Source organism: Sciurus vulgaris (genome assembly GCF_902686455.1).
Source record: "Sciurus vulgaris genome assembly, chromosome: 7".
Lineage (NCBI taxonomy): Eukaryota > Metazoa > Chordata > Mammalia > Rodentia > Sciuridae > Sciurus > Sciurus vulgaris.
This window is the reverse complement of record NC_136467.1, coordinates 3,174,048-3,184,076: the sequence shown is the minus strand read 5'-3', so window position 1 is coordinate 3,184,076 and position 10,029 is coordinate 3,174,048. Positions and strand designations below refer to the sequence as shown.

The 10,029-nt window shown below is 51.3% G+C and overlaps 1 protein-coding gene across 8 annotated transcripts in view; it reads right to left on the bottom strand.

Annotated features, from left to right (window-relative positions):
- Positions 1-352: 352 nt before the first annotated feature.
- The window catches only part of LOC306666278 (uncharacterized protein), a 66,517-nt gene continuing 56,840 nt past the window's right edge, over positions 353-10,029 (bottom strand). For 6 of the 8 annotated variants that reach the window (XM_079148248.1, XM_079148252.1, XM_079148250.1 and 3 more), the window contains 6 exons: positions 9,084-9,167; positions 8,559-8,668; positions 5,172-5,232; positions 4,360-4,559; positions 1,887-1,986; positions 353-1,554 (listed from right to left, as the gene is read on the bottom strand). In XM_079148248.1, the coding sequence (XP_079004374.1) occupies positions 1,504-1,554; positions 1,887-1,986; positions 4,360-4,559; positions 5,172-5,232; positions 8,559-8,668; positions 9,084-9,167 (606 nt within the window). In that variant the 3' untranslated portion in view covers positions 353-1,503. The remainder of the gene's footprint in view (positions 1,555-1,886; positions 1,987-4,359; positions 4,560-5,171; positions 5,233-8,558; positions 8,669-9,083; positions 9,168-10,029) is intronic. The other 2 variants (XM_079148254.1, XM_079148255.1) reach the window with 2 other exon arrangements.

Sequence of the window (10,029 nt, the reverse complement as noted above, 5' to 3'; positions counted from 1 at the left end):
TTGCTGGATTATAGAAATATAGTCAATTTTTGTATCATCACTTTTTCCAACAATCTTCCTAAACCCATTCATCCCACCAATCAATCTGTAGATTCTTTGGGATTTTTACTAACTTAATAGTTTTAATATCTTTTTGTTTCCTACCATATGAGTCAGACTTACCATACAATATGGAATAGAAATGGGAAAGATGTGAAGTACATTTTTACGTATTTATGTGTGTACATATATTTATATATATGCATTCCATCAGATTGAAGAATTTCCCTCCTAGCCATAGTTTCTTATTACTTTTATCCTAAGCAAAAGCTACTGAAATGAGCGAGGCACCACTATTCCATTTATTCCTGGCTTTGGTACTGAGGTCGTGCTGCCTTCACTCAGCAGCTGGGGACACGCTCTCCTCCCTGCTCCGAGGGAGGCATGCACGAATGGGGCATCCTTTCTTCCTCAAGTGTTTGTAGAATTCTCCAATGAAACCACGTGGACCTAGAGTTTTCTTAGTTTCTTTGTGAGAAGGTTTTTCAATTTGTGGGTTTTATTTAATATTTGTAGGACTTTTCAGGATTTCTATCACATATTTATAATTTCTTTTTTTCTTCTTCTGCAGTGCTGGGGATGGAATCCAGGGCCTTACCAAGCGAGGCAAGAGCTCTACCACCAAGCTACATCTCCAGCCCTTGCTTTTTTCTTGCTAAAATAACTCTGGAAGAATTTGCCTGTTATTCCTATTGAGATGCCATCTGAATTTCTGGGTATTATCCCTTTGTCAGTAATCTGCCTTTTCTTTGGGGCTCCTTCAAAGAACTTCACTTCATATTTGGTGGTGTTCTTTTGACTCATTTTGTTTGTGATTCTTGGTTCCCTAAATCAGAGGAAATTCTCCTTTTCTCTTCAAGGCCTGCCTTTTCCCCATCCTCCACTATTGCTGCTGGAACTGACTAGACACATGCTGGACTTCTTACTCCATCCTCTGTGTCCCAGGCCCTCTCAGCTATTCCGTCTCTGCCTCCAGTGCTGTATGAGGTCACTTCTTCTGACCTGGCTAGTTCAGGGGTTCATCTTTAGATAGGTCCAAGCTACCACTCAAATCACTCATTGAATATTATATTCATTTATTATATTTTTCCACTTCACAATCTCTATTGCATTCCTTTTCAAATATTTTCTCTCATAATTTAAAAATTCACTTTAAGGCTTGTTCAGCATATTACTTGGGCTGGTTGTCTACATGGGTCTGACCATCTCCACCAGCTGGCTTTGCTGTGAGTCTGATTCTACTGATACTGCCTCTGCTAGTTCTGGCTCACCCGGGCTGCCACATGGACGTCACGCCACAAGGAGATGAGCTTGATGCTGTGTGTTAGGAACATACTTCTCTACGTGAGGCGCCACCAATGCCGTCATAACTTTGGATTAGAGAAATAGAAAGTTGTCTTTTTCTTACTTCAATGGGATTTCAACATTTCTTCCTCCTTTGCATCTGGTTCTGATACCGCAGCCTTATTCTTCATCCACATAGTTAATCCAGTACCGGCTTCCGGTTTTGGCCTCCTGGAATGAAAGGAAAAAACACATGAATATGTATAAAACCTCAGAAGGTGAGGTGCAGTAGGGACACACCACCCACTGCCTCGCCTGATTCTTGGCCATTTGCTCTTCCTCACTAGGGAATAGGAAACAACTCCTTCCCTCCCGCTACTGCATTGCTCAGGAATTTCTGTATTTCCACCTCTGGATTTCAGGCCCATCTAATCCTCAGAAACCTCGCCCTGCTGGGACCCTGCTCCAGTCACACCCACCCCCTGCCCCTGCAGCATCTCTCTCCCACTCTCATTGTCCTTTGATGTCATGGAGGGCAAATCGGAGAGAGGACAGGAGCCAACCACTACACGGTGAGTCGGAATCATGTGCTCCAGAGTCAGGGGTGCTGTGGTCATCCCAGAAGAAGCAGGTTCACCCCTCACATGCTCTGTAAGGTTACGCCTAAGGAGAGAGGGAAAGCTCTTAAGGATGGCATTTAAACCGCTTTTCTGTGCATAAACTCAACATGGTGTTAACACCAATGCATACTTTTTTCTGCAAAGAACTTTTACTACCCCATTCAACTCCATGACATTAACTTCCATAAGAATCCAATTAAAAAAAACACATTATGAATTCTCTCTCCAAGAAATCACATGTCCACAATCAGGTACAATGTGTCTTAAGGGTCTCACTCCCCACGTTGGGTTGGCCAATTTTAGCTCAGTGCTGCAGGCTGCTACAAGCCTGTGGACTGAGTTTCCCTCAGTGGCTCACTGAACCTGCTTCCCTTGTGAAATTTTGTGTTGCGTGTACAACACATTTACCGATCTCCTGACCTGCTTTCATGACTACTTGAGCCCAAAAGCTATTTTAGCTCAAACGGGACATCTTGACCATAGGGAAAATCATGGAGATAGTCTTCAGGATTTTGGAAACAAAGCAAAGACCATTTGGATTAGCATTTTGTACTCAACAATCCTGCTGTGGAGAATGTTTTGAGACCTCAAATTCCTGCTAAATGGGACTGCATCTTTTTCTAGCAAGGCACCCTAGTCCTCACCAAAACTAATTATCAGATAAATGGAAACAAATCACCACCAACAAGGATCTGTGTGTCCACATCTATGTGTGTCTCTTTGTGTGTGTTTCTGTGTGAGTGTGTGTGTTTGTGTAGGAAAACATTCATAGTTATCCAGTAACTTCAATGAAAATTTGAACAAACTAATGATATTGGTCATATTATATTGTAAAACTGTGTGCATGCCTGACTGTGACAGCAGATCACACCGTGATGTACAACTGCAATGCACCAATGAAAATAATGGGGGCAAGGGAAAATCCAAACAGAGTAGTGACCAATGAATTTTCACCCGCTGTGTTAAGTTGGCTTGAAGTTAACGTCTGAAAATATTCAAGAGGGTGGCACATGGGCTGGTCTGGAGTCGGGAACTGGAGGACAATCCCTGGACCTGAGTCAGGCAAAGGAGCGAAATGACCCTGCACTGCTTGAGCCATGGGCTACGTGGGTGCCCAGAAGGATGCATGCATGTCACTGCAGGGGCAGACGTCACGCTCCCCAGGATGGGCAGCAACCAGTCACTGCAGCATCTGGGCGCAAGAGCTTGGCTGCACATGGGGCTCCCTAGAAATCGCCTTCCCAGGGTCCATGATCAAAGGGCACAACAGCTACACTTAAGGCACAAGGCACTTTTAATGCTCTTCATTTCACTCAATTCAAAGAAAGGACTTCAAGAAGAAAAGCAGTGTCAATAAGACACCAAGGTAGCAGAAGACGGAACGCTCAGGGCCTGTTCGGAGGCTTCACCAAGCTTCCTCAAACTGGGCTAGCGCTGAGGGCATCTGGCCTGCAAATGAGCTGCGAACAGCATCGGGGGCCAGGCTGCAAGTGGATTTCTCCCTGGTTAGAGGCAGGTTCACCAGATGACAGGGCTCCTGGGCATTTTTAGCTGAGCAAACCAATCTGAAGCGCCATAGAATTTGCTCCTAGGGAGTGGGGGTTAATACAGAATGGCACAGAGACGGTGTCAAGTCTGTCACTATCAAGATGCAGCTCCAACTCCTGGGCAGCCTGGAGCGTCCACCTTCTTGTGACGGTTGTTGGCCAAGAGTGAGAGAGCGTGGAGAACACTAGATGTGAGTTAGCACTGCTCCCCGATGGACACGAGTTGACACTCTGCGGTCACATGACTCCCAACAACACAAGCAGGGTCACAGCATGCTCTGTGCAACAAGGGCACCAAGGGCAAGCCTGGCTGAGGCTGAGGCAGCGAGGGAGGCAGGACTGGTCCAGTGTTGCCCTGCACTGCCCTGGGGCCACTGCTGGGCCTGGCTGTGAACAGCAGAAGAGGCCATATTTAGTTGACAGAAGAAAACTGAACCAACAGGAGTGCATCGATTCGTCATTCACAATGATAGATTTCTGTTGTGTGTGGGTCACGGCCGTGGAGGCAGGAGACACTGTGGTAGGCACCCACTGTCCTCACGGGTGCCTTACATGAGCAGGTGGTGGCCTGAGGCAGGAGACTGCTGGCCTCCTTGGGGACTCAGGGGAGCTGAGCCTGGAGGGAGCACCAGCCCACACCACCCACCCCGGGGCTCTGGGGAGGTTCCTGGGGAAAGGCATCCTCTGGGTAGGACCACAGCAGGAACCTGCCCCAGAAAATCAGGGATCCAGGTCCCTCGGTTCTCCAGCTTCTCACTGCTCCACCACAACCCAGTCACCACAATATGGGTGTTCGCTAGTTTTTGTCTGTGTGCTGTCTGCAACCCTTCCTCACTTCTGGTTTCTGTTGGTTAGTTTTGACCACTCACATGCCACCCAGGGCTGCCGGGCGTCCTCCTGTTTTGGGGTGGGGGTCTCTCTGTGCACGTGCTGGGCTCTGGCACTTCAGGAAGTGAAGGGCAGGCCACGCTCCATGCCGCTGCCTGACAGGTGGTGGGTCCTCTGTCCTCATCTCCCTGGGCTGGACTTCTTCCTGCTCCATGTGTCCATCTGGGACCATGAAATCCAGCTTTCAGAAGCAAAGAATACTTTTATTTTGCTCTTGCTGCTTTCATTATACTCATCATATGAGGATCGATTTTTAAAAGAGTTTGAGAAAGTAGGGCAAGCAGTGATCACTAAAATGTGTATTTATTTATTCATATTTTAAGGTTTTCATTATCTAATAAGTGCTGCTTTAGAAAGTAGTATCCCCTTGCTGTGTACCACTGCTTAAATCCCACCAGGTTTCTGCTTCTGTCCCATCTGCTTGCCCATCATGAGGACAGCAACCAAGGGTGGCCGTGAGGCTGGAGGAAGGTGGGGTCTTTGGGTTTCGTTCTGTTTTTAAGTTGGATTCAACATTAGATTTTTATGTCATTACAACCCAAAATGACCTCCTGTCTGGTGGTTACCACCACACCAAGATCCCAAGGACACCACAGTGCAGACGGACTGGCCCTTCATCCCCTCCCTCCACAGCAGCTGCTGTCTGCTGGCTGGTTTCTACACCCACGAGAATGCCGGCAATAGTGTCCAATGCCATGCGTTCTCTATCCTGGCTCCCCAGAGCCTCCCCAAATCTCCGTCCCAGGCAGGACAGAGTGCCACTGTGCTGCCGCTAGACCAACAGGACACTGACCAGACCTCCAGCTCCCCGCTCCACATGCTCATCTGCAAAGCGGCCGTCTCTCTCCATCAGTCTGCGCAGGTGGCACCAAACAGAGAAAAGCAAACACAGGGAAGCTGTCAGGCTCGGCACCCCTTGAACACACACAGGCTGCTCCCGCTGGAGGCCTCGGCCAGGACTCGCCCTGGAGGAAGCCCAGCCTCCGTGCAGGGGCTGCATGGCCTGAGCCACGTGCAAGCCCAGCCACTGCTGGAGCCACGCGCCCGCACACCATCTGCCTTGGCTGGCTTACTAGTGGAAATGAACCTGGCAAGAACATGGGCCCACGCCCAGGGATCGTGGGGCTGAGGGAGCGCACCCTGCCCGAGGGCGGGCTCTGGGGACCAGCTGCTGACGACCTCCCCTCCGCTGGTGGCTGCCGTGCTCGTAAACGTACTGGCCTCGCTGCTGCAAATCTGTCTGCACATCTGCAGTGTGCAAAGTCACTCAGCTGTTCACACACTGGGGACGATGCATGCATACCTGCAGGGGACACTGGCCTGCCCTAGGGGCACAGTCCCAGGACTGCAGCCCAGGGAAGACACGTTGGGAGCACAATGCCTCTCACCTGGGGACAGAGGCCACGAGACCATGTCTGGCAGGGAATTCCTTTCAGGCCTTGGTCTGCCCAAGAGTCCAGGGAACCTTGGATTACCCTTGACTAGTCCCAAGTATAGACTCCTGGCTACAGCGCTGTGCTCTAGAGCCAGGGTCAGCCAGCTGCCAGGTGGGATGTGGGCAAGGCCCACAAGGACACCTTCCCCCCCTCAGTGTGGTTTCCCTTGGAGAGACCAGAACACCTGAGGCAAAGCAGCACAGTGTGAGCCTCCCACGTCCATACAGGGCTCAGCTAAGCTGACAGCTCTGGGGGACTCGGCTGAGCCATAGGGTCACCAGGGCAAAGGTGGAGGAGTCAGGGTGGATTCCTCTCAAGCTGACAAGACAGTGGCCATTTGTCTCCACACACGCCACACAGCAAACACCCAGGCAGAAGCAAACACAGGGTCTTTTATCGGCTCCTGGGAAGAGCTGCTGGATGAACTGCCTTCTCTGGAAAAGAACTCAGGCCTGTGGGAAGGCACAGGAGTTAGGACAGAGTCCCTGCCCTCCAGGCACCGCAGATCCCAAACGGCTGGGGACACCCTCCAGAAGGCATGAGAGCACCTGTTCACGCAGGGGTGGGCGGAGAGAGGCCACCCACAGGGGAGGCCCCCAGAGGAAGCCATGGGTGGCAGAAAGGAGGAAGAGGAGTCTGGGGAGTGGGTGGGAGCCAGGCTGAGAGGAGGGGCCTCCAGCCTCCATGGGAGAGGAGAGAAGCCTGAATAGTTGAGCTGACAGAGTGGACACCACGTGTGCGGCGTGCCGGATGCCTCTGGAAGCTCGCTCTGAGGTGATGCTGCTTTCCTTTCCCTGCTGCCATGTCTGAGTGTACAGGAGCGGAGGTCTCCTGAGCATGGACGTGAGGACACCAGGCCAGGACCTCCCATTGTTGCAGGGGCACCTTTCCTCAGAAAGCACGCAAGAGGGAGCAGGCCAGGGCTTGGGCCAAGTCTGCTCCAGCATCCACGCACAGAACAAACTCTATGTCCGGCTGCCGAGAGGCCAAGTTTCCCAAAGATTATTTTTCCAGACAGGCTTTTCACAGCCATCTGCATTTTTAAGAATCCTTCATGTCTGCATGTGCATGATATAAGAAAACATAATGCCAGCCAAGGAAAGAGCAAGCTGGCTGAGGAGTTTGAAAACTTGGCCTTCAGTCTTTGTAAACTCAAGATTTTTCAGTTTTTATTGGTTACACATGTGACTAGGCTGTCTCCTTCCGTGTCAATGAAATACCATGAACTACCTCCAGTAGCTCTCTGTGCTCCTAAGAGGCCTTAGATCCACTGTGTGACAAGGTTATTCGGATGTTGTCCTTGGACTGGCCATAGATCCTCTGCTTCGGGGCTCCTTCTGTGGGTCGGGGATGGGAGGGATATGGCTCAGCCACTGCAGGAGAAGACTTTGACCGTGGGGTTTCCATTCCCTCCTGGTGTGTCTCCATAATTATTGGAATTGGCTTAATCCAAACAAAGAGGATATTCTGGAGATATTCAAGGAGATTCTGAGTATAAGGACAGCAGCTGGGAGCAGCCCTGGGATCGGGGGTCACTCGGGCCTCCAAACGGGCCTCCTCCGTGGCCAGGACCCACTTCTCCTGTGCATCTCCATTTCCCCCTGTTCCCACTGATTAAAGGAGGCCAGAAAATTACTTAAGCCCTTAAATTGCAACAACAAAGGCTTGGTTTCTGTTTTCAATCAAAACTGCTTGGCTGTCTGATTCAAATGCTAATAGAGGAGCCTGAATTGGTCCCTAAATGAGGGAGCCGCCTCCTCCACCCTCAAATGACCAGAAAGTGGCTCCTTGCTACAAGAATCTGCAGGAGTCTCCCAGTTGGGCGTTCTGTTCTGTGAAGTGGCTTCCTGGGAAACGCCCGGTGGCGGGCTGACCAGTTTCAGGAGAGGGAGGGAAGGGGCCCCTCACTCCTCACAAGGCTCTGATTCCTCAAGACTTTGGCCTCCTACATAAGGACCCATGTCCCTTGCTGTGTTTTTAACAGATCTGGCAAACTTTTGAGTCCTTTGTGGAGGAGAAAGGCCACAAGTTCAAAATCTCAGAAAGGGTGGCTCTGAAGCAGCCAGAATGGCCCAGTGAGCCCACTGGCCGGTGCAGCATCATCTCTTCGTCTCATTCTGAGATGGCCTGGCTTCCAGGTCCTCTAAAGAAAGGACACAGCTTCCCAGCTCCGGGTCCATCTGCACTGGGAGTGGGCGCCTGTCTGGCCCATGGCAGCTTTTGCTTCACACGCCTCTAGCCCACAGAGTACGATGGGCCAGATGATCCAAGTTCAAGTCCTGGCTCTTCTGCTGAGGTAGCGACCGTGGGCCAGGTCCTGTGCACTGAGGTGCACTGTGACCCTGCCAGTGTCGGGGGCACAGAGAGGCCACACCCACATCTCCTCACAGCTACAGGGAAAGTGCAGGGGTCACACGGGATCTGCAGGCAGCAGGCCAGGGACCTGGAAAGCCCTCCATGACTAAGGACCCCAACCAGGCTGCCTCACATTCTGAAGCTGGATCTCCATCTCAGCAAGAGGGGGTGGTAACAGTGCCCTATCTGATGGCCTTCCAGGATGTCCAGTGGCCTCCTGAGTGGCGATTCTCTAACACACTTACCTGCAAAGGCTGAAGATGGCTGTGAAAGACGTTTAGATTAGGCATTGAGGGATGGGTGTAGCCCTCCTCTAGCAGGCCCTCAATCACAGCTCCACGAAAGAATGAAGGGAAAGGTCTTAAAATATGTTCCAGAAAGGAACTCACCTTCTGGAGAATTCCATGTTGGCAAGGGAGGTCGGATACATCTGATACAAGCGGCGAAGAGACATCTTACTTCTGGAATCCTTCTCACCTGCTTCACAAACAATCTTGCTCTGTAAGAAATATTTTGTTTTGAAAGTTTTTATGCTTGTGTCTCACCTTGGAGGTGGAATCTGCAGTGGCCCAGAGCGGGGACCATGTGGGAGAACACATTGTCACACATGGCAGACGGGCACTGTCGTGATTTTACCTCGGTTCAACATAGTACGCCATCTCCCCCCTTGACGTGTACAGTGCTTAGTACGTGCGTAGAACCTTCCAGCGATGTCAAGACAGACTCCTCTGCCTTGGTCTTTCAGGTAAACGGTCTCTGAACCTGCTCTGGCCAGGCCCACTCCTCTCACAGTGGGAAAGGATCACCATGAGCTTCCTTCTTTCTTTCTTTCTTCTGAACTTGACTTTGAACTCCAGCCCCTCTGGCTTCTCTTGGACTAAAGCGGCTCTGAAGCGCAGAGTGGGAATACTCACCTTCCCCTGACCTGGGGCTAGTTTTCCTGCCTCTTCTCGCTGCTGACTCCTTTTCCTCCATTCTGTAACTTGAGAAAGGAGGCCCTGTGGAAGAGGAGACAGATCGTTTTACCCATGTCCTTCAAGCCACTCAGCCAGTTCTGCTCCTTCTATCTTTCACAAGGACTTAAGAAGTGGGACATGCACCTTAACCCTTGGCACCTATTCAGAGAGAAAGACCCCTGGCGAAAAGCCAGGCAAGACGAGGCTCCAGGGTGTGCGGCTCAGAACAGGCCTCCTGCCTTTCAGACCGGACTGGGTGCCTCATTATCTGGGCCTGGGTGATGGTGCTGGGGTTACTCCTGCCTCCTGACAGCATCTCCCCGTATGCGGAGGCCAGCCGGGTGGCCTGTTTTGTGGTCCGGTAGGCACCAAATCGCCCCATGGATGATCTCTTGTTCATCGGTTTCCGTTCCTCTTGCTGCTGGCTTCATGGGTTTGGGGATTCTGGTTCTGAGCCTGCCTTCAGATTTTTTCTCTGGCATTTCTTTCTTGAACCATCTCCAGAGGAAAACCCAAAAAGGGTCCATCATCCTGTTCAAGTGGCCCCAGTCACTTCTGCGGTGCAGGGGTCGGATCTCCCTGGTTGAAGCTCCCTCCGGCTCCTCTCCCACGACTGCAGGGAAGAGGTCGGGTCGCCTCATCTGCCTCCTTTATTTTGCCAGTTTAGACCATGATTCCCCATCAACTAGAGGACAGAAGCGCAGCATGTGAAGGACTCGCACAGTGGAAAGTTCTCGTGTACTAGCTGTCCACTGAGCAACTGCCCTCTCTGCCGCGTGACCCCTTTGGAGAAGACTGGAAGCCTCTCTGACCGCCCCACCTCCACGATCCCCTGCAACAGCCCTCACAGCAGTGTCCCACGTCATTTCTGTTCTGGGGACAAGTCGAGCTGGCTCCTGCCCAC